The following is a 23928-nucleotide window of genomic DNA, read 5'->3' on the forward strand; positions in this document are numbered from 1 at the left end:
GATGGTGGGACTTGGTGACGGCGAGGGCGGGTCGCGTGCCCTGCAAGGAGCCGGCGTGGGTAGAAATTACAGAGCCGACGGCGTTTTCGTGTCACGTAGCAACTGTGGAAGTTTATTTACACAGGAAGTTCTGGGCTGGAAGTGGACGGTGTCCAGCCTTCCTGCCCGGCCCGCCTCGTGGCTCCTGGGAGGCTCGGGGTCCCAGCAGCCTGGGCAGCACCAGGCGCGTTGGGAATGAAGAGAACCCAGATTTAAAAAAAAAAAAAGAACGGACTCATGATTTTCGTTTTATTAGTTTATGGCTTGTGGGCGTCCCTCCCCCCTCACCAGGTGACCCCCCAGCTCCAGGCCGCATCCTGACCTGACAGGCACAGGGGGTCTGCGGGCCTGCTTGGCAAACGCAGCTGTTCCCGCAAACGCTGGCATCGGGTCAGCTGAGACACAGTCCCACCACCCAGCCCGCCTCCGGGCGCGGGGAAGAGCAGGGAAGGGGCTGACCCGCTCCAGCCAAGGCCAGGGCCAGGCAGAGGGGGAGAAGGCAACGAGACAGCGGCCAGGCTGGTCTGCGCACTCCTCGCTCCAGCCCAGTGGGGGAGCCCTGGCCGTGGCGCACGGGCTCAGCCCGGCACCGTGTCCCCGCGTCCCTGCGTCCCCGCCCTCCAAGCAGGAGGGGGCTCCTGGCCTTTCCTCATGGCACCTCAACTGCAAAGCTCCAGAGGGGTAAGGATGGCGCACGGGAGGGGACAAGCGACCAGGAAGACGGAGCACCCCTGCCGCGTCCCCATGGACCTGGGTGCAGGGGTGCGGCGGGTCAGCGCTGCCAGGGAGTGCGGGGCTGGGGTGTGGGGGGGGCAGCTGAGGGAGGAATCCACTGCTCGAGTGGAACTTCTCAGTGGGCACTTTACAGAGAGCTGAAGAGAGCTTGGGGCTCCCCGGAGCCGCCCTCCCACCTGACATCTGGTCAGGGGTCCAGGGAGCCCACACCTCGATGGGCGGCTCAGTCCAGGGGCTGCTGCCTGAGACACAGTGGCCCGCCCTGCTCCGGCTTCTCCTTGGTCCTCGAGTCCTCTGGGGACCGTGCAGTCGGTCCCAAGATCCTGCCCAGCGGTCTTGGGTCAGTTTCGGAGGCAACTCGGCGACTGTCCCTGGCCAGAGCCTCCGCAGACTCCCCGCGACCTCGGCACAGCGATGTGGGTGCGACCCGCCTCCTCCCGAGAGGGGCCAGAGGGCAGAGGGCCGGGGCGGCCGGCAGGGTTTCCCAGCTCCAGTCTGAGGTGACCCGGAGCCATCCAGGCCCCAGCGCGCCCTGCACCCCACCCTGTCTCCTCCAGCAGGGCCGCGGGGTGCTCGCCTCACTTGAGCAGGGAGATGTCGTCGGCGAAGTCGTCCTGCTGCTGGCGCAGGCAGCGCAGGCAGCGCCACTGGCACAGCATGAGGCAGAGCGGCAGCATGAAGAGGGCGCAGATGGCCGCCATGACGTAGGCGATGGTCATCAGCGTGGACTCGTCCGTCTGGGGGATGTTGTAGCCGCAGTCCTCCATGTCCGCCGTGACGAAGGGGCCCTCCACGGCCGCCGTCCGGAACTCGTCGTGCACTGCGGGAAGGGGGGCGTCCTCAGCCAGAGAGCGGGGTGGGGGGGCACCCTGTCCCCGGCGGGAGGACACCCAAGCCCCCCCCACCCCCCCGTGCCTGACCCCACCGCTGCTGCTCCAGCCCCCCGGGCCGCGCGGGAGCTGACGGGCGCCAGAGGGTCAGCGCTGCCCTGGGATCCGGGGCGTGCCCAGGGGCCTTTCACCAGGTGACCATTGTGCAGGCCGTCCCCGGCTGTACCCGCACAGGGCATGGCGTGGACACGCACTTTCACGCAGCAGGCAGGACAGTAATGCTCCCGCTCAGTACCCTGCTCCCTGGCACCCTGACCCAGGGTGGCCCACCCCACCCTGCCCGTCCCGGGCGTGCTCACCATGGCACGTGCTGACAGCAAAGCCGATGCGTTTCCGCGCACGGTCGAAGACCACGTAGAAGCCCTCCATGATGACAGCCCCCATGACAGTGCCCGTGGACGACTGGGACACAGCGAACTTGTAACAGTCATCCTGCGATGTGGCCACATCCTCCACTGGCCGCAGGTATTGCTGCGGAGAAGCTAGTCAGGGGGGTCTGTCTGCCTCAACCATCCTTCACCCCATCTCGACTAGTTTTTGGGGGGTTGGTCCTGGGGGTCACCCCCAGGTCTCGTGCATCCAAGGCAGACTCTTGGCCACGTTGCCACTTCCCTGCCCTGTCCCTGCCTCCAAGAGGTCCTGCGGCTGCCCTGCCCTTTGCCCTCCCTGTCCCCCACGCTGTGGGGGCCGGCTGGGTTCTCTGGAGCCCTCTTCCCGAGACCCCCAAATCTGGCAGGGACCTACCTGTGGCAGGATGGTGATGCGGAAGGACTGGTTGGTGACCTCACCCATCAGGTAGAGCGAGATGACCGGGAAGATGTTCCAGGGGGTGGTGCCTGCCTGCCAACACACCAACTGCTCCCCCAGCCAGAAGCCATCCGGAAACTTCTCTGTCTGTGTGTGTTGGGGGTAGGGGCTCCCAGTGAGGAAGCAGCTCCCGCCTTCTACCCTCTCACCCCCTGCATACAAGCATGCATGTGTGTGCACACGTGTCCGTGCATGCATGTGCATGCGTGCAAATGCATAAGTGCATGTGTGTGTGCATACGTGTGTGTCCATGCACATGTGTGCGTAGGGGGTGTGCCAGGGAGGGAACCCGGAGCCTCTCGACAGCGAGACACACTGAGCCTCGTTGCCAGCCTTGTCCTGGGCCTGTTGCTCGTCTGTAGAAGAACGCCCGGAGCTGAGGGGTGCAGGGATGGGGCAGCTGTGTGAGGGCAAACGGAGGCACTGGGAGAGTAGCTCTGGGCACCCCACGGCAGCCGGGTTGGGGAGCCGCCCGCCCAGCCCCCCCAGGGCACTCACCGAGGAGGCGGCCTTAATGGACTTCACCGCAGCCTCAAACACCTTCTTGGGCAGGCGGAGGTTGGTGGTGCCACTGTCCACGATGCTCTTGTCGTAGTTGTACTAAGGGCAGGAAGACGGGGGCAGAAAGGCCAGAGGACCTTGATTTGGGGCGGGGTGGGGGGCACACCCAGTGCCGCTCAGGCTCCAGCCCACGACGCCGGCACTGAGTGGCCAGGACTGCAGTGAAGGTGAGGCTGGCTGGGGCCATCGTGGGGGTCTCCTGCTGCTGCCACTTCGAGGGGCTCCCCACGGCGACTGAGTGGACATGTGTGCCCTGCTTCCTTGTCTTTACAGTAAGGATAATAATAGTTTGTACCAGGGAGTTACTGTAAGAGCCAAATGAATCAACACTTGGGGCGGGGCCGGACATGAGGGGCATTCAGGAAATGCTGAGGGCTCAGTGTGGACAGACACTGTCCGGAACTGGAAAATAAACTATGAGGCGTGGGGGCGGGGGAGGGGGCGGCTTTTAGCATTTCTTACTCTGCATTTTTTGGTTTAGTCTGAGGGACGCACCAGCGATGCTCAGGGGTTCCTCCTCGCTCTGCACTCAGGAACTACTTAGGGCGGTGCTCAGGGGACCATATGGGATGCCCGGGATCGAACCCGGGTTGGCTGCATGCAAGACAAATGCCCTACCCATTGTACTATCACTCCAGCCCTTCCTAGTCCATTTGTATCTCTCTTTTGGGAGGGTGGTCCAGGGCTGGCTCTGCACTTGGATCCCCCCTGGCGGGCTCGGGATGCCAGTGATGGAACCTGGGTCAGCGGTGTGCAAGGCTAGCACCCTCCCTTGCTGTCCAGTCTCGGGCCCTTCCTCCAGTAGCAGACACTGGCTTTCATGGCAAGGTCAGCCCAGATGGGCCAGCTGCCGTTCACCCACCGGATCCCACTATGCACAGCACTCTGGGAGAGCACTCTTCATTTCCACTCCCCTCACTGCGATCTTTGGAAAAAAATCTGTTCCCACTGGGGGTTTGCAGCTGAGCAAACCAGAACACAGCAGTGACCTGTCAGAGGGCCGAGTGGGGACCCGGGCTCAGGCCGCCTCCAGAGTTGTGGACACCCTCCCCACTGCCTGGCAGGGGGCCCCGGCCAGGCCTGTACCCCACACCTATCCCCCACCACCCCGGAAACCCCGTGGCCCCTGCCAGCGCCTAGCTCCCAGCCACTGACGGAGGCTCTGCAGCCCTGAGCCGCTGCCCCTCCCGCTCCCTGCCCCAGGGCGGCCTGGCCATGCAGCCCCCTCTCCCCCGCACCCCTTCTCACTTCCTTGCAGTCCATTCTCAGGTCCTGCCCGTTGATCTCCACGCGCACGATGATCACTTCATAGTACCACTCGCGCCGGATGGGCGTGTACCAGAGGCTGCCCGAGTACAGGGCCGGGTCGATGCCCCCGATGATCTGGGGAGAGGAGAGCACCGACGGGGCAGTGAGGACCCTGGCCACCCCACCCTCCTCTTCCCACCTCTCGCAGCCCACACCTGCTCAGGGGGGGCGACGGCCGAGACGCGGGGGAGTGTTCATGGCTTCTGAACCCAGCAGCCCTTGCTATGGGAACATTTCACATGCAACATCCAAAACTTCCAATACGCCTTATTGTGTTCCAGTAATACATACTGGGCAGACACTTCTACCCTAAATTCTCTCTTCTCTGCCTTTTTTTTTTTTCTTTTTTGCTTTTTGGGTCACACCCGGCAATGCACAGGGGTTACTCCTGGCTCAGGCACTCAGGAATTACTCCTGACAGTGCTGGGGGGACCATATGGGATGCTGGGAATTGAACCCGGGTCGGCCTGTGCAAGGCAAAAGTACTCCCCGCTGTGCTATCACTCCAGCCTCGCTTTTTTTTTTTTTTTTAAAAAAAAAGGGGGAATCCATCACCATTTCTCCTGATCAACAGACTTTTTTTTTTTTTTGCAAGGGGAGGTGGGCAGTTGGGCCACACCTGGCCATTCTCAGGGATCTCTCCTAGCAGGCTTGGGGAACCACATGGGGTGCCGGGGATTAAACCTGGGCCTGCTACATGCAAGGCAAGTGCCCATGCACCGTATTATCTGCCTGGCCCTTGACTTAAGAGACTTTCGAATTCTGTCTTCTGATCATAAGACCCAACAATATTTTGGTTTTGGGGTCATACCCAGCAGTGCTCAGGGGATACTCGTGACTCAGTGCTTGGGGGTCTCTCCTGATGGTGTTTGGAGAACTAACTCAGTATTACGAACTGAATCTGCTTTAAGCTATCTCCCTAGCCCCAGTCTGAATAATCTTGATTTAATAAGTCTCATTTTCTTTTCTTTCTCTTTTGGGCCACACCCAATGATACAGAGGCTACTCCTAGCTCTGCACTCCGGAGTCACTCCCAATGGTGCTCGAGGGACCAGAAGGGATGCTGGGGATTGAAACCCAGGTCAGCTCCGTGCAAAGCAGACGCCCTACTGGCTGTTCTATGGCGCCAGCCCCTCACTTTCATTCCCCTTAAAATTTTCCTGGTCATCTCGAACCCTACAGCTCTCAGAAATTCTCTCTCTATAGTAGTGCCGGGGAGAACAGGATGGGAACAGAAACGAGATGGGGGCCGGGGAGAAACTGGAAGATATCTGTGGATTCTCGCCAGGAGCCCAGGAGGGCGCAGAGGCAGGCAGCCCCCAGCTGGCAGGGTGGGGACCCCCCTCTCCAGGACCCACTCACCATGCTCCCGCCCACGGAGGCCAGCGCCTCCGACTGGTTGAGGGGGAAGCCAGTGCCGCAGAGCTGCAGGGAGAAGAGGTTGGGGACGTGCGTCTGCTTGACCAGCGAGTCAAAGAAAGGCTCCAGGGAGTCGTCGGGCTGCGGCAGGAAGAGACAAGGCAGGACTGTAACGGAAGAGGCCCGGCCACCGCCCAAGGAAACTGCAGGGGATGGTGTCGGGGAGAGATGCGGCCCAGCACAGAGATTCTGTGGAGAAGGTCAGCGGCCGCACAGGTGGGTCCAGACACTCCTTAGTTCCCTGACCACCACGTGCAGGCCTGTTTCAGGTCTCTGGGTTTTTCTGTGTTTTGGTTTTTTTGGGGAGACCACACCCAGTGGTGCTCAGGGCAATACTTTTGTCTCGGTGCTCAGGGATCACTCCTGGCAGACTTGGGATATCATATGGGGTGATGTGGAGCAACCCTGGGTTTGGTCGCATGCAAGGCAAGCACCCTGTTCACCGTGCTAATTTGTTTTGTTTTGTTTTGTTTTTCTTTTTGGGTCACACCCGGCGATGCACAGGGGTTACTCCTGGCTCTGCACTCAGGAATCACTCCTGGCGGTGCTCAGGGGACCATATGGGATGCTGGGAATCAAACCTGGGTCGGCCGCATGCAAGGCAAACACCCTCCCCGCTGTGCTACTGCTCCAGCCCTGTACTATTGTTTTAGATCTTCTCGGGCTTTTGTAGGGGGTGGAGGTGGGGGTCACACTTGGCACTGCCCCGGGATTACTCCTGGCTCTGCACTCAGGAATCACTCCTGGAGGTGCTCGGGGGACCATATAGGATGCCAGGGATTGAGCCCAGGTTGACCACAGGTAAGGCAAGTGCCCTACCTGCTGTACTATGTCTCCGGCCCCTGTTCCAGATCTTTGAGGGGAGACACAAGGGGCTAATCTCTGATTCTCTTTTGGGGGGGACCATACCCAGTTGTTCTCAGGGGCTACTTTGGGCTCTGTACTCAGGCTCACTCCCACCAGTGCTCGGGGGTCACGGAGTGCCAAGGATGGAAGCAGGCCAGGCCGTGTGCAAAGCAAGCACCGGGAGCCTCCTGGCACTGTGTCCAGCCCCCTCTTATCCTTGCAGATCTGAGAGTACATCGAAAGCATCCTTACTCCTGTGCTGTCACCCGCAGTGTCCCTCAGGAGAGAGGAGCCTCCGTGGGCGTGCCATGCGACTGCCACCCTCTACCCCAGGCGAAGTTCCTCTAAAGGGATCGTTTCCCCTCGGCCGTCCCCTCCGTCCTCCGCCCCCGCCGCCCCAAGTGGCAGGCCTCTCACAGCACCCGTCCCTGCGGACCCCGCGCCCACAGCACCCGGGCCCCTCACCCTGGCGATCTCCGCGTAGGCCAGGCCCAGGATGCCCTCCCAGTTGGAGCCGTTGATGAAGAACTTGTCTGACTCGGTGATGGCAGCGATGTTGGCACGCACGGTGACGTTGGGGCCGTGGGGGATGCTCACCAGGTCCGTGCCCAGCTCCCCTTCCCACTTGCCCTGGGTGTAGGGCACGTACACGCCCTTGCGGAGGTCCCGGTAAGTGCTGGACCTGTGGGCAGGAGGCAGAGGTCTGGGCACGTGGCCGGCACCAGGGTCCAGCCCCAGGTGGTTCCCAGAGCCAAGCCTCCTCCCAGGAGCGCCCCACAGAAGCTGGGGGCTGCTCAGGCTGCTCCACGGCCCTTCCCCACGCGGCTGCCCGGGCACCGCCTGCCAAGGGGGCTTGCGAACAGATCGGCTCTGGCTGGGCCTCGCTGTGCCGTCTCCAGAGCGCCCGGCCCCGATGCTGCACGGAACAGAACGGGGCTTTGTGTGCCTGCGCCGGCCCCACTATGAAGCTCCAGAGAAAAGGGCCCTTTGACTCTCCTCTGCCTTGGGACCTGGTGGCACCATCTGAGGGGTGCAGTCGGTGCCAGGCAGAGGGCACGGGGGTGCCCAGAGAAGGGCCCTAGACAAGTGTGTCAGCCGATGGGCAGGGTGCACTCTACGTGTGTACGGTGGGCTCACCAGAACATGAGCCGACCCCTGGGTTTAATTACCACTCGTATGTGCAAGCATGTGTGCCTGTGTGTGTGTGTTTGCCTGTATGCATGTGTACCTGTATTTTTGTGCCTGTGTGGATGCCTGTGTGAAAGTGCTTGCCTGTATGCATGTGTGTGTATGTATATATATTTTTTAATTTTCTTTTCTTTGTTCTTTTATTTTTTTTTTCTTTTTGGGTCATACCTGGCGATGCACAGGGGTTACTCCTGGCTCTGCACTCAGGAATTACTCCTGGCGGTGCTCAGGGGACCATATGGGATGCTGGGAATCGAACCCAGGTCGGCCGCGTGCAAGGCAAACGCCCTACCTGCTGTGCTATTGCTCCAGCCCTTTTCTTTGTTCTTTGGTCTTTTTAAATTTTTTTCTTTCTTGTACCTGTATTTTTGTGCCTGTGTGTGCCTATATGCGTGCATGTGCATGTGCGTGGCGTGTGTGTGTGCATGTGTGTGCCTATGTGCCTGTGTGCGCGTTTGCCTGTATGCATGTGTGTACGTGTATGTGTGTGTGCATGTGTGTGCCTGTGTGAGGGTGAGTGTATGTATGCGTTTGTGCCTGTGCACGTGTATGTGCTGTGTGCATGCATGTGCACCTATGTGTATGCATGGGCCGAGAGCACTGGACAGGTGGATTCCCTCTCTCTGTGCTTTTCGGGGCTACGCGTGACAATGCTCAGGGCTTACTCCTGGCCCTGTACTCAGGGAATCACTCTTCAAAGGCTCAGGGGACATTTGGGGTCCTGGGGATTGAACCAGGGTCAATCTCCTGCAAGGAGAACACCCTCCCTGCTGTTATCGCTATAGCTCCTGGTTCCTTCTTTCAAAAAATATGTGGGGGCTTTGGGCTGCCCTTCGAGGCTATCCTTGGCTCTGTGCTCAGGGGATCCTGTGGAAGCAGGAATAGAAACAATGGGCCGATACGAGGCAAGTGCTTCCCCTGCACTATCTCTCAGGTCCCGATACCTCCTTTGGGTTGGAGCCTTAAAGGGGAAGGGTCTGAAGATGCAGGAGATGGGGCGGGTCCTGGATCCACCTCCTGGCAGATGGTCCAGCCCCTCTACGCAGTGGTCACCCTGACACATTAGAAGTCCTGCTGCTGCTTCCTACTTTATTTATTTATTTGGCTTTTGGGGTCACACCCAGCGATGCACAGGGGTTACCACAGGGGTTCCTCCTGGCTCTGCACTCAGGAATTACTCCTGGCAGTGCTTGAGGGACATTATGGGATGCCGGGGATTGAACCCAGGTCATCTGCGTGCAAGGCATTTAAATGCCATACCCGCTGTACTATCACTCCAGTCTCCCTCCCTACTTCTATTTCTGGTCACTCTTGTACCTTGACGCTGCTCCCAGCAGCCGGAAGTGGGGTTACTGGACACAGGGTGGAGCAGTCCTGGGACTGACCCAAGGCTCACTGACCCCTCTTGAACTCGCCAGGACACTGCCCACGGCCCCCGCAGTGGGTGCAGCAGGGGGCTGGCTTGTAGCTTAGACAGACCCTGTGGGTGAGGAATGAAGCCCCTGCTCCCCCACCAGGCAGACAGAGTGAGACCCCAAGACTTTCTGGGAGCTTCGGCTGGTCCCCCCCGACCCCGGGGCTGCGTCTCAATCCTAAAGAACCTCGAGACTGTTCCCCGCTCACTCACTGGGTCCTGGCGTCCACCCCTCAGCACCCGCCGCCTCCTTCCCCCCCTCCTGGACCCGAGGGTGACTGGAAGGGCTCTGTTCCTCCCGCCTGTCCCTGGGCCTCCCCCCGCACCCCCAGACTCACAGCTGCCTCTGGTAGTAACGGTGCAGGAAAGGATGGGGTGCAGCGCCCACGGCGAAGTTACTGCTGCCCGTGTCCACCAGGATGTTGAGCTGAAGGAGAGAGGGGGAGAGCGTCATGGCTGGGCACTGCCTTCGCCCCTTCCTCATCCCCCACCCCCACCCCCACCCCCACCCCCAGCCCTCTGTACATCAGGGTGAACCGAGACCCTGGGCTGAGCATGCCACTTCCTGCTTGTGCCAGAACCTGGCGGGCCGGACCTGGGTCCTTGCAGTGGCCTCAGCCCAAGGGCCTGCTTCTGAGTTCTCTGCAGAACCAACACTCGGCTGCGTGAAGGGGGACGGGGGTCTTCCCGGCGGTCCTTGCTGTGCTGTCCCTAGCACGGAGCCCCTGAGCCTGTGCAGGGCCCCTCTCCTCACGCCTCTGAAAAGCAGTCGTGCCCGCTTCTCCCTGACCTCGGGGACCCGCACTGCCATACCCTCTGTCCTCAGCACATGGGGATGGCTCCGACTGCATCCCCGTGGGTGTCAGGGTCCCCCTCCCCGGCACATCCTCCTCCCTGAACCTCCGCCCCCACCCCTGCACCCCAGGAGGCTTCCTGGCCTCCCACATTCCCCAAGATGGAGCCACACCACAGCGGGCAGGGCATTTGCCTTGCACACAGCCAACCCGGACTCGGTCCCTGGCATCCCATATCGTCCCCTGGGCACCTCCAGGAGTGACCCCTGAGCACAGAGCCAGGAGTAAGCCCTGAGCACTGCCAGGTGTGGCTCCAAAACAAGAACAAAAAGATAGTGGATCCACTTTGACCCCAGCCCCTTCCCCACCTCCCCCCACCCCCGTTCTCCCCAGAGTCCGTGGCTTGGCCCAAGTGCGGGGGCTCAGGACGGGGCCAACTGGCCAGTGACTGCCAGGCGGCTCCCCTTACCCTCCTGGGGCCCGCCCATCCTCCAGGCTGGCTCCTGGTTCGGGGTCCCTGCTGTCACTCCAGGAGCTCTTCCTGTCTGTCTCTCTCCCCATCTGCTCTCCTGCCCCCCCCGCCCCATCCCCCCTGACCCCATAAAGTGAAGGGGGCGCGGGCACTGCTGTCCTTCCCCGGGCCCTGCCAGGCGGCCTGGGGGTCCTCACCACCCGCTCCTGCTCCTCAGGGGGCCGAACCCAGGACAGAGTTCTACCCTGCCAGGAGTGGGGTGATCAGGTGGGGCAGGGGGGACCTCAGCCCAGTCCCCCTTGCTCTGTTCTGGATCCTTCCATCAGGCAGATTCAACCGTCCCACCAACCCCCTCGCCCCAACCCCGCCCCCCCAGTCTGGATTCTTGCTACTGGCATTTACAAATGCTCTCGTCTCCTCATAAAATAAACCTCTTCAATCTCACACCCGCCTCCTCCTCCTCTCTCTCCTCTCCCTTCACAGCCCAAGTCCTCAGCCAAGCTGCCTCCCCGTCTTCACCTCCCACTCACCCCTCAGCCCGTTCCGAGACGGAGTTGCACCCCTACGCCTCCCCGCTCCAGCCTCACGCAGCCCTTACTACCAGGCTGCTGTCTGGGTCCCGCCAGTCCCCCCCCCCGCCTGCCCGCCTCTCCCGCCAGGCCTCCTGCCCCCCTCTTCAAGACCCTCTTCCCTGCCCCACCCCCGTCCGTCACCTGCTCCAGACCTGAGCTCCAGCCCTGCTCCCCTCCCGCTGTTCTCAGTGCCGCCACGCACTGCCCAGCCTTGCCATCTGCCCTGCCCCGTGCTCCCTGCTGCAGACAAATTAAACAGGTCACGTCTCCGCCCGATATACCAAGTGTGCCCACCCCGCCTTCTTCAAGGTCTCCCGTGGCTGGAGAGAGCGCGGAGGGTAGGACACTTGCTTTGCACGTGGCTGACCCCAGTTCCATCCCCAGTACCGCCAGGCTCACTCGAGCACAGAGCCAGGAGTAGCCCCTGAGCCCTGCGCTGGGGGTGCCCTCCCTCCCCCCCACCGCAAATAGCTTCCACAAGAACCTCTCCAGAACTGAGGTTTCCGCCCAGTTGCCACTGAGAGTTTTATTTCTGCCTCTCTGTCTCTCGGGTGGGTTTATGCCACAGAAGCGGCCCCAAGTCTGGAGACAGACTTGAATGCCCAGAGCGCATGAATGTCTCAAGTGATCCCAGTCCCCAGCCCATCACCGGCTCCTCCTTTTTTTGTTTTTTCTTTTTGGGTCACACCCAGCGATGCACAGGAGTTACACCTGGCTCTCACTCAGGGATCACTCCTGGCAGTGCTCAGGGGACCCTACGGGATGCTGGGAATTGAACCTGGGTCAGCCACATGCAAGGCAAATGCCCTCCCTGCTGTACTATCGCTCCAGCCCCTCACTTTATCACTCCAGCCCCTCACCTTCTCCTTTTTTTTTTTCTTTTGGGTCACACCCGGAGAATCACAGGGGTTACCCCTGGCTTTGCACTCAGGAATTACTCCTGGCAGTGCTTGGGGGACCATATGGGATGCTGGGAATCGAACCCGGATCAGCCGAGTGCAAGGCAAACACCCTATCTGCTGTGTGTCGCTCCAATCCCCCTGCTCATCCTTCTAGCCCTCTGTCCCTCTGTCTCTCCGTCCCTCTGTCCATTTCCAGCCTCTGAAACCAAGGCCAGCCTGCTCTGAGCTTGGTATTTCAGGGCACGACTCAAACAGAAGCATAAGAAAAGGTTAATACTGTCCCCCCAATGCCAGGTGCTTCCCCAGGGACACTGTTATTTCACCTCGAATCCCCCCGCCTTGGATTTTTTCTTTTTTAGCCTTTTGGGTCACACCTGGCAATGCACAGGGGTTACTCCTGGCTCTGCACTCAGGAATCACTCCCGGCAGTGCTCAGGGGACCCTACGGGATGCTGGGAATCGAACCCGGGTCAGCCACGTGCAAGGCAAACGCCCTACCCGCTGTGCTATCGCTCCAGCCCCCCCCTTTTTTTTTTCAAATTAACACTTGTCCCCTTTAGGAGCCTAACAGTGCCAGGCACTGGGTATTTCCTGAATTCTACCAAGGAAGAGAGGAAAGAGTGGGGGTACATGGATTCAGCTGTCAGGACGCAGTGAGCCACTGGGGTTATCAGCTGCAGGTGTGGCCTCCACCTGCCTCAGTACAGGCACGCACCCCAGGGAGTGGTCTCCTCAGGCGAGCACCCCCAGCTCCACACTGACTCAGATGCCCAGGAGATCCCAGCCTGGGGTCAGGGCTCGGTCAGCCCAATCACTTAGCAAACAAATGTGCCCCTAGTGGCCCTCGGAGGCAGGGGAGGTGCTAACAAGCCACAGGGGACAGAAGACACCTCCCGGCCCCGCCCCCACCCCCAGGCCAGGCTCTCTTGAGCCTCCAGGGCTGATGAGAGAGAAAGGATGGTGGGTGCCAGGGCCAGCTCTTTGCGCCCACCTGTCATGGCCCCCTGCCCCCCAGCTCACGCGGGGGGGGGGGGGCGGGCGCTTAGATGCTTCCAGATTAAAGTGGGAGAGGCTGGCATCCCTGCAGTGTAGACAGGCTCCAGGGCCCCAAGGAGAGAGGGAGCCCACGCGCAGACCCGCCCGGAGCCCCCAGCTTTGCCCCCACTGTCCACTGTCCAGGGACACCACTGCATGAGGGAACCCAGGGGTTCTCTGCACCCTCAAACTGGGCTTTCAGCTCCTGGACCTTCTTGTCTCCCTCCCTGGACAGGAAGTACAGGATGGAGGGGCCCATGGACGCACCACACCCCTGACCTAGATCCAAGTGTCTGTGTGTCCCTCTGACTCAGTCACTGAACTGCGCCATGCGGCTGGGGGTGGCCCCGGGACATCGTGGGCAGTCACAGGGTGAGAATGGTGCTTCGGGGACTGTTCCTTTGGGACATTTTCTTTCCTGCAAGCCCTGCTGGCCACAGGAGCCGGTCCAGGTAACAGAACCACCAGTGAACACATGCCCCGAACCACACAACGGCCCACGTTCTCAGCCACTGCGTTGTGCTCCGGAGGAGTTTGTGGGGCATCTCACAAGGAGCATCCAATGGTCTGCACACATCCTTGAACTGGGGAACTTCTATCATTCCCCCCATGCCTCCGCACCTCTGCATCAGCCGTTTCCACAGGTGCCTGCAAAGTTCTCTCCCAATTGACCCTTTCTTCTTGGCTTTCAAATTGGAGTTTAAACATCCCTTTTCCTAAGGGCAGGGCGCAAGTCTGTATTCTTTTCACCTATTCTTTTTTGGTGGTTTTGTAACTTTAACAAGGCAAGGCTTAGGGGTTACTCCTGGCTCTGCACTCAGGAATCACTCCTGGCAGTGCTCAGGGGACTCTACGGGGATGCGGGAGATTGAACCCTGGTCAGCCTAGTGCAAAGCAAATGCTCTACTCTCTACTTGCCACAACCTGCAAGTCTGTATTCTTTTCACCTGCTCTTTTTTTTTCCAGTTTTTTTCGGCTTTTTTGGGTCAGACCTGACAATGCGCAGGGGCTACCCCTGACTCTGCAATCAGGAATCACTCCTGGCAGTGCTCGGGGAACCCTATGGGATGCCAGGGATTGAACCCAGGTCGGCTGCGTGGAAGGTAAAACGACCTCCCAGCTGTACTATGGCTCCGGTCCCCTCTTTTTCCTGATTTAAATTGTGTTTGGGGACCACGCCCAGCTGTGTTTAGGGGATTAGAGTGCAGGGCAGAGGCTTGGACCTGGGTCCCAGCACGCGAAACCTGTCCCGGCCCTCCCAGCCACCATCCTGGCATCTCTGTTCCATTTTTTTGGGGGGGAGGGGAGGGGAACATACCTATTGGTGCTAAGGGCTTAGTCCTGGCTCTGGTGGGGCTTGGGGGACCATATGGGTTGCTGGGGATAGAACTGGTTGGTCACTTGCCCTGGCCACTGCACTATCTGTCCAGCCCTAGCATATCTGTTCTTCGCTCTTTTTCTTTTTTGGGTCACACCCGGTGATGCTCAGGGCTTACTCCTGGCTCTGCACTCAGGAATTACTCCTGGCGGTGCTTGGAGGACCATATAGGATGTCGGGAATTGAACCCTGGTCAGCTGCATGCAAGGCAAAGGCCTTACCTGCTGTACCATTGCTCTGGCCCCTACCACCTCTGCTTTTATTTTTTTTTAATTTTTTAATTTTTTTTTTTGCTTTTTGGGTCACACCCGGCTATGCTCAGGGGTTGCTCCTGGCTCTACACTCAGGAATTACTCCTGGCAGTGCTCAGGGGACCATATGGGATGCTGGGAATCGAACCCGGGTCGACCGTGTACAAGGCAAACGCCCTACCCACTGTGCTATCACTCCAGCCCCTACCACCTCTGCTTTTAAACATTTTTTAGGTTATTGCACCTTTTTCTTTTTTTTGTGGTGCGGGGGGAAGGGGCCACACCCAGATGCTCAGAACTTACTCCTGACTCTGTGCTCAGGAATTACTCCTGGGGTTCTCAGAGGGCCATATGGGATGCCGGGGATTAAACCTGGCAACCAGGTTCGACTTGCGTGCGAGATAACAGCGCTACTCGCTGCCCTATCGCTCTGACAGCACCTTTTTCTAATCTTACCCAGGAGCCTGGTTAGTCCCCTTGGAAAGAGAGGTGTCACTTCCTGTCCTCTCCTGACTCTGGGGGACACTGAAGGTGTCACGAACTCCACAGAAAGCCCCCTGCCTGCCATAAGTCGCCACCAGCTTTTCCTGCCTGACTTCCCAACCGCTCAATCTCACCTGGTCTCGGGTCTTTGGCTGCCGCCTGCTGTGTCTCCAGCTGAGAGTGCCCAGGGGGCACTCAGACAGGCCCTGCCAGCTTCCTCCTATGACCAGGACGGGATGGGGTCCTTGATGGGGCTCACTGAGTGTGAGAGGGTGGCAGACAGTGGTTGGGGAGAGCTGGTGTTAGTGGCCTGTGCGGGAGAGGGCGGGGCCCAGCCAGTTTGACCCCCCCAGGATTACAGATTCCTTATCCCACCCACCCCCAGGGCACCTGGCCAGCACAGGCACCCACAGCAGAGGGCCCTGGGGGTCACTTAGCCCCTGCATGTATCCCAGCGGCTGAGACCTCGAATTCACCCTGCCCAGGCCCCATGGACAGAGAAGGCAGTTGTGGGCTCAGGGGCTGCCATGGATGTTCAACCAGAATTTTGCTAAAATTTGGTTTGGGGCCATATCCCGTAATACCCAGGGGCTCTTCCCAGCCTAGTGCTCAGGGGTCACTCAGGGACCGCTGGATGCCAGGGATCCTATCTAGGCCTCTTACATGCAAAACCCGCACATTCTCTCAGGGCCCTTTCCTTAGTCCTTTAAAAAAAAAAATTGGGGTCACCCAGAAGTGCTCAGGGCCCATTGCTAGCTCAGTTCTCAAACCCAGACCACAGCTGGGTGTGGCCCCGCACCTCCAACCCCGGCCACCAAAAAAAAAAAAAAAAAGCACAAATAAGAATGTGAGGGACTAGAGCGATATAGCAAAGCAGATAGGGCGTTTGCCTTGCACGCGGCCGACCTGGGTTCCATTCCCAGCATCCCATATGGCCCGTTGAGCACCTCCAGGAGTAATTCCTGAGTGCAGAGCCAGGAGTAACCCCTGTGCATCGCTGGGTGTGACCCAAAAAGAAAAAAAAAAAAGAGTGAAAAGCCCAAGAGCTTTAGGCCGAGGGGGTGCATAGGGGTGTGTGGGGAGGTCTGTGCAGGTGCTGGGGAGAAGGGGAGGGAGAGGTGCTCCTTGTTCGTGCTCTTCTCCCCAGACACACGGCAGGACACGGACCTCAGCTCAGCGACTGTCCACCTGGCCAGTCCTTGGTAGACCCAGGCCTGCCCTATTCCTTGAGGGGCTGAGAATGGTGAGATTTTCTATGTACAAGTTGCAGGAATGACTGCAACGAACAAATTAACCAACACAGAACATAGCAGAAACTTGTGTGTCACCTCCCCTCATCGGTGTAGTTTCCTTTGGGAACGGGGGCCGGCAGTGGGCCACACCTGGCAGTGCTCGGGGCTAACTCCTGGCTCTGTGCTCGAAGATGACCCTGGTGGTGGGAGTCCAACCTGGGTGGGCCACCTGCACTGCACGACACGACGCGCCCTTGTCACGGCGCCATCCATGCAGGTTCCTGCCTGCTGGTGCCACTCAGCCGCCATGCCGCCAGGGCTACCATCCCCACAAATGGTCTCTCTGCCTGCAACTGGCCCCATCCAGCCCTCAGGATTCTCGTGAACAGCCGCTCCCGCCCCTCCCCAGCCCTGCATGGGGCAGGTCCCAGGTCCCCGGCCTCCCACCCTTCCCTATTGCCAGCCTCACGGCCATTCTGTCACTGTACCTCGCTCGGGCTTCCTGCAACCGCTCTTCCTCCCAGTCCCACTCCTGCTAAAAGGCACACGTGTTCCCCCGGAAGGCTGCATTCCCCCCCGCACCCGAGAAGTCCATCTCCCCTTTATTCCCGCAGGCCGGGGGGTAGGTCGGAGAGCTTGTGGTGGGGCTGACTTGGAAGCAAGCCCCGGGGCCTTTCTCATGATCTCCTCTCCGGACACCCAGAGCCCATCCTCATCCTCACTCCTGGGGGCCAGGGGAGCAGGGGCCGGGGGTGGGGCACACACAGGCCATGCCCACAGCACCACAGCTCCTGGGTGAGTTCTGCCCGTCCTGGCACCCCAAGCCCCCCGCCCCCAGCCTCTGTACACAGCCTCTTTGGGCTTCTCCCACAGGGGCTGGAGATTCCAACTCTGGAGGCCTGGGGGAGGGCCAGCGGATGGACACAAGATCAGACCGTGATGACAAAGCCCCGGGGAGCCTCACTTCCGGGCCCTCGGTGCCGTATCATGTGGTGTGAGTGCTCCTGCAGGGCAGGAAAGGCTGTCATGTAGTGTGGCAGTCCCCGGAACCCACCCGTAAGATGTGCTGCCCCATTTCACAGGATTCCTCCAGACTCCCCGGATGGGGGGAGGCAGTTCACCCAGCCCCCCCAAAGGGAGGCAGAAGGGGCAACTTTCTTGTGGACTGTGGCGGGGCGGGGGGATGGGCGGAAGTTCAGGTTCTGCAGCGGGTCACCCCTGGAGCGTGCCCGGTTCCTGGGAAGGAGAGGCTACCTCTTGTGTAATTTGTCCGTTTCTGGGCTGGGGGTGGGGGGCATGGGTCCCCCAAGTCTAGCCATGTGAAACACAGAGACCCGCAAGAGGTTGAGGAGGCCAGAATGAGGGTGGCTGGGAATCAGGGACACCAAAAGTGTCCGGGTACGTGGCCCACAGGCTCACGCCACAGTTTCACTCCTCACGGTCGCCCGGCAGAGAAGCCTCGCGTCAGGCCACAGCCCGGGGGACTCAGAGCATGCAGGAAAGGCCAGGCTCCGGGCCGCAGAGCTGCAGTCCCTGGTCTGTCTGACCCCAAAGTCCTTGCTGGTGTCCCCGCCTCGTCCCGTGTCCTTGTCCCCAGGCCCCATCTGTGGCAGAAACAGGAGAAGGTGCAGGACACAGCCTCTCTGCTCCCTGACAATACCTGGCATTGTGCTTCTGTCTCAGGCTGCCGGGGGGCCTGAGTCCAGCCTGGGTGACTCGGGGACGTCATGAGGCACAGGAAGGACGGGGGGGATGGGACCGAGATGGGCGCCAGGGCCCCGGGGAGGCTGGAGTGGAGGTTGGCCTCTCCCCCAGGACTCACGTGTCTGGGAAGTGGTGCCCCAGAAGGCACCCCACCTTCACAGCCCCTCCCAAGGACAGGCCTCTGGCCACAGAGTGAGGAGGGAGGGGGTGACACACATCTCTGTCCCTCCATCCCCAGAGTCTCCCTCACCCTGGCCAGTGCACACAGAGGTCAGCCCGGGGCTGTTCCTTCCACTCAGAGGCATAGAGCAGGCCCAGCCGCCCTGGTGGTCCCACCACCCCCAGCACCGGGCAGCAGTGGGGCTGCAGCAAAAGCGGGAGGGAGTCGGGGTGAGGCTATGGGGCTGCTGGGGGGCTGGGGAGTTGCAGGGAACCCTCACTTTGCCGTTTCCCATGGGAGCCCAGGCCTGGAGAGGTGCGGTCAAAGCTCAGGGGGCTCCCAGTCAGACCCTGGTTCCCCTGAACACCAACACAGCTGCAGGGCTGGGGGCCAGGAGGGAGTGGAGGGTGCGCGCTGGGCTGACACCTGTTCACAGCGCCCCAGGGCTCAGGCCCTTCAGGGGGGCTCTGTGTGTGAGCTTGGGGGGTGGGGTAGAAGCTGCTCTAAGGGAGGGCGGGGAGCGCGCGCGCCCTGGGGATGATCGGTGCCAAAGGCTGGTTCCTCTGTGGGCACGGAGGGGCCACGGGGGGCCCAGAACCGGAGCCCAGAACCGTGGGCTCAGCCAGCCGCCCCTCTCTGCCCGATGCGCTCAGGCCACTGACCTCCCCACCCGCCTTCCCCGAGCCTGCTGCCCACCCCACCCCCACCCCAGCCAGCTCCCGTCCCCCGGACGCAGGGCAGGACCTTACCGTCTGCGGGGGGCTGCCCACGGTCATCTCCACGTAGTAGCCCTGGCCGGACTTGCCGCGCAGGTTGTCCACCATCTCCACGAAGCTGCCCCTCCGCGCGGGTTCCTCGGGCTCCCCGTCCGTCTCGCGGGGCAGCCGCAATCCCAGGGGGGCGCCCCCCGCTCCGCTCCGCAGGGGCAGCCGGATTCCGGGCCGCGCGCCGCGCACGGGCAGCACCCCGGCGCCCACCCAGAGCAGCAGCCAGGGCAGGGCGCGGGCCATGGCTGGGCGCGGGCGCGGGCCCCGGGACCCGGGTGCGGGCGGCGGCGGCGGCGGCTGCGGCGGCGGCGGCGGCGGCGGGGCGCGCAGGCCCCGGGCGGGTCCGCGGCGCGCGGCGGGGACGCGGCTACTCGTGCCCGGCCGGCCCGGCCCGGGCGGCGGGCGGCGGGAGGCGGGCGCGGGCCCCCGCGGCGCGGGGAGGGGCGCGCATGGCCGGCGGCGGGGCCGGGGCCCGGGGATCCAGCGCCCGGCTCGCGGGCGGGCAGGCTGGGGCGGCGCCAAGGCTGCTGCCGGCGGCGGCTGTCAAAGCCGGAGGGGTGCGCGCTGCCCGGGACCGCTGGGAAGTGTAGTCTTCCCACGCGGCCACCCCGCTTCCGGCCTGGGCGGGGGGCGCGCTGCCCCCTGCCGAGCCCCGGCCGCCCTGCAGGCCCCGCCTCGCGCCCGACAGGCCTGGGCTGGGGAGCCCTCAGGGGGCTGGGCGCTATTTCATCAGACCCCGAGAGAACGGGTAGGATTGGGGCCCGTGCGTAAGGCGCCTGCCTTGCGCACAGCAGACCCGGGTTCCATCCCCATCCCTGGCGTAGCGTATGGTCCCCTGAGCAAGGCAACGCCAAGAGGGATGCCTGAGCACAGAGCCAGGAGTAAGCGCTGAGCACTTCCAGGTGTGATACACCACACACACACATACACACACACGGCAAAGAGGGATGCCTGAGCACAGAGCCAGGAGTAAGCTCTGAGCACTTCCAGGTGTGATACACCACACACATACACATACACAAGGCAAAGAGGGATACCTGAGCACAGAGCCAGGAGTAAGCTCTGAGCACTTCCAGGTGTGATACACCACACACATACACACACACACACACACACACACACATACACACACAAGGCAAAGAAGGATGCCTGAGCACAGAGCCAGGAGTAAGCTCTCAGCACTTCCAGGTGTGATAAACCACCCCCACCTCCCCCCACACACATACATACACAAGGCAAAGAGGGATCCCTGAGCACAAAGCCAGGAGTAAGCTCTGAGCACTGCCAGGTGTTATAACCCCCCCCCTCCACACACACACACACACACACACATACACACACAAGGCAAAGAGGGATCCCTGAGCACAGAGCCAGGAGTAAGCTCAGAGCACTTCCAGGTGTGATACCGCCCCCCCCACACACACACATACATACACAAGGCAAAGAGGGATCCCTGAGCACAGAGCCAGGAGTAAGCTCTGAGCACTTCCATGTGTGATACACACATACACACACACGCACGCATGCACGCACAGAATGGGTAGGGTTTCCACGAGCAGAGATGGTGGGGAACAAGATGAAGGGCTTTGAAGTTTATTCAAGGTTCTCTGCGGCGGCAGAAGAGAAGGGACAGGGGCCGTCTATTCTGGTTGGAGTCTGCGATCTGCAGAACGAACCAGGTGGGAAGGCTTTGCGCTCTACATCTTCCTGTGTCTTTTGTTTGCTTGCTTGCTTTTTGGTTTGGGGTCACACTTGGCGATGCTCAGGGCTGATTCTGCACTCGGGAATCACTCCTGGAGGTGCTCAAGGATGGGAGGCTGCGGATGGAACTGGGTCGGCTGCGTGCAAGGCCAAACCCCTCCCCTCTGAACTGTCTTGAGTCTTTGATGCTCTTCCCTTTGAAATCCTGAAACCCTCTGGATTTCTGTGCCATCACCCACACCCAGGATAGATGGCAGTTGTCAGCTGAGGTGTTATCAGTCCAAGAAGAATCTGTGTCTTCATGGGGAGGAACACAAAACAAAAAGCTTTAGAGCACGGTCAGTCACGGAGAACAGCCAAATGATTGTGATGTATCACGGGGCTCTTTATCAAATGTGGAAGGGAGTTGACAAAATCCAGTTGTCATTATGATAAAAATGGGAAACTTAAAAGGAGACCACAGAAAGTCCTAGAAAACGCAACAGGAAATGGCTGGACGTGCTTCCCAGGTAGAGGAAAGGGAAAAAAAAATCAGCGCCCTTCTTATCTCACGGTCGGGGACAGCTGTGCTGTTCGTTCAGTAAAACAAGGAAAGGAGCACATGCTATACATCGGGGAAGCAAAGCATCACTGTATGATATGGCTAGAACTCCTAACCAATAAGCTGGTTGCACCCAAATTAAACATAAAAAATAGTGATGATAGGTACATCAGGCAGGGTGCTTGCCTTGCATGCAATCAACCAGGGTTTGATCGATGGCAACTCAGATGGTCCCCCACGCCCACCGGTAGTGATCCCGGAGTGCAGAGTCAGGAATAAACACTGATGGGTGTGTCCCCCTCGCCTCAAAAAAACGTATTCGAGGAAAGTTGACACTGGTGGTGGGTTTGGTGCTGGAACATTGTAGACCTGAAGCTTTATTATGAACATCGTGGTGTCTTAATAAAAATTAAAATTAAAATAAGGGGACAGAAAGATAATATAGAGGGAAGGTGCTTGCCATGCATGTGGGCGACACAGGTTCAATCCCCAACACCCCAGTAGGGTCCCCTGAACCGTTCCAGGAGTGCTTCCTGGGCAAAGAGCTAAGAGTAAGCCCTGAATTTCTGGATATGGCTCAAAAACAGTAACGAAAAATTAAAATAGGATGGGGGAGATATAGAGTGCATACTTAGTATACAGGATTTCCAGATTCAATTCCCAGAGCTGCAGAATGCCCCAGAGTGCTCTCAGGCTTGACCTAGCACAGCAGTGAAATAGTCCCTGACCACCACTGGGTGTGCCCCACCCAAACAAACAAAAGTTCAGAAGATCTCTCTCTCTCTCTCTCTCTCTCTCTCTCTCTCTCTCTCTCTCTCTCTCTCTCTCTCTCCCTCCCTCTCTCACTATCTCACTATCTTTCTATATCTGTCTATCTATCTATCCATCTCCTATGTGCTGTACTCTGTACTATCTCTATCTCCAAGAAGATATTTTTTAAAAAATGAACAGGCCACGGCCCCATGCCCGCCCAGGAGGGGAAAGGTATTTCTCTGTCTCTCTCCTCTTCCTTGCCGGGGGTGATGGGCGTGGTGACCGCCATATTATGAGGACCACAGATAAGGTTAACAAGCTTGCAATGATCCAATACCTGGAAGAAATCTCCCTGACTTAGTTGCAAAAGTACAGAAATCCATATCCCTTCACAACAGGTCTGACTCCTAACAATAATAGTGAGGTTTGTGTTGAAATATTGAATGTAACCAAAGTAAACAGAAAGTGAAGTGAAATTTATCAGTTACAAGGCGGGGGGGGGGGGGGCGTCGGGATGGGAGGTGTACTTTTTTTTTTTTGGTGGTGGGATATGGGCACTGGTGAAGGGATGGTTGTTTCAGCATTGTATAACTGAGACTTAAGCCTGAAAGCATTGTAATTTTCCACATGGTGATTCAATAAAAAAAAAAAAATTAAAAAAAAAGAGGACAGGCATGGGGTCAGAGAGATTGTACAGTGTATAGGGCATTTGCTTTGCACATAGCCAACCCAGGTTCAATCCTGGCACCCCATAGGGTCCCTTGAGCCACCATAAATAATCCTTGAACACAGAGATAGGAGTAAGCCCTGAACCCTGCTACATGTGACTCAAAAAACAAAACCAAAGGATAGTCTTGAGGCCAGAGAGAGAGAGCTCAAAGGGTTAAGCACATACATGCTTTGCATGTGGGATTTGATCCTGGGCACTGCATGGTCTTCTACATCCCTCAAATGTGACCCCTGAGCACAGCCAAGTGTGGGCCAAAAACCCATCTAAAAAACAAAACAAAACAAAACCAAAAAACGAATAGGGACCAGAACATAGTATAGCGGGTAGGGCACTTGCTTTGCATACACCCAACCCGGGTTCGATCCCCAGCATCCCATATGGTCCCGCAAGCACTGCCAGGAGTAACTCCTGAGTGCAGAGCCAGGAGTAACCCCTGAGCATCTCTGGGTGTGGCCCAGAAACCAAAACCAAAAACAGAAGAATAGTTTAAAAATCTTATTTATAATTTAAAGTGCTGTATCTGAGTGTCACGCATTTTTGCTTTGTTGCTGTTTCTTTCCCTTTGCTGCTTGTTGTGGCGATGACAGGAGGGGTCACCCACACTGTGACTCGGGGTTCACACACTGGGTTGTGCTCACCTGCACTCCCGTCCTGGCGCTTCCCAGGGTCGCATACCTGGTTGTGTGCCAGGGATCACACAGGTTGTAGCAGTGCTGGGGAACCCCAAGAGCAGAGCCGCGATGATCACAGGCGGCATGTGGGGGCAGCTGGGTATCAAACTTGGGGCCTCAGGCATGCAAGACAGAGGCCCTACCACTGAGCTATCCCTGGGGTCCTGGAGTACTTAGTACTTAAATTTGCAATTTAGTACTTAAATTCGAATCAGACTCCCAGGAATCCATTTCTGGCTCTCCTACTTAGTGAGAGGGAGAATGCAAGTACCAACAACACTTAGCTGTTCTGTGCCTTAATTTTGTCATTTGTGCAAAATGGGGAATGGCACTCAGCAAGCCAGAGCTCAGGCTTTGCATGTGAGAGTCCTGGGTTCGACCTCCAGCACCAAATCATCCCTCTTAGAAGTGGTCCCCAGGGGCCAGAGAGATAGCACAGTGGATAGAGCGTTTGCCTTGTATTCAGTTGACCCAGGTTCAATCCCCAGTATCCCATATGGTTCCCCAGCACCACCGGGAGTAATTCCTGAGTGCAGAACCAGGAATAACCCCTAAGCATCTTCGGGTATGACCCA

At 59.2% G+C, this 23928-nt stretch overlaps 1 protein-coding gene across 1 annotated transcript; it reads right to left on the reverse strand.

Moving 5' to 3' along the window:
• Positions 1-83: 83 nt before the first annotated feature.
• Positions 84-19243, reverse strand: BACE1 (beta-secretase 1). Its single transcript, XM_004604717.2, has 9 exons — positions 18940-19243; positions 9546-9634; positions 7071-7287; positions 5703-5840; positions 4281-4415; positions 2970-3071; positions 2409-2558; positions 1964-2135; positions 84-1594 (listed from the first exon to the last, which is right to left on the reverse strand). The coding sequence occupies exons 1-9, from the start codon at positions 19198-19200 to the stop codon at positions 1353-1355; spliced, it is 1506 nt and encodes a 501-aa protein (XP_004604774.2). The 5' UTR covers positions 19201-19243; the 3' UTR covers positions 84-1352.
• Positions 19244-23928: the final 4685 nt, after the last annotated feature.

Source organism: Sorex araneus, chromosome 3, assembly GCF_027595985.1.
Source record: "Sorex araneus isolate mSorAra2 chromosome 3, mSorAra2.pri, whole genome shotgun sequence".
NCBI classification, from domain to species: Eukaryota; Metazoa; Chordata; class Mammalia; order Eulipotyphla; family Soricidae; genus Sorex; species Sorex araneus.

What these genes read in the sequence shown, in the direction of transcription:
- BACE1 (XM_004604717.2), bottom strand. Translation starts at nt 19,200, where the DNA reads ATGGCCCGCGCCCTGCCCTGGCTGCTGCTCTGGGTGGGCGCCGGGGTG. An exon ending in CGTTACTACCAGAGGCAGCT is followed by an intron (nt 7,288 to 9,545) that starts GTGAGTCTGGGG and finishes TCCTGCCCACAG; the next exon opens with GTCCAGCACTTACCGGGACC. An exon ending in CCTCCGTGGGCGGGAGCATG is followed by an intron (nt 4,416 to 5,702) that starts GTGAGTGGGTCC and finishes TCCTCTCCCCAG; the next exon opens with ATCATCGGGGGCATCGACCC.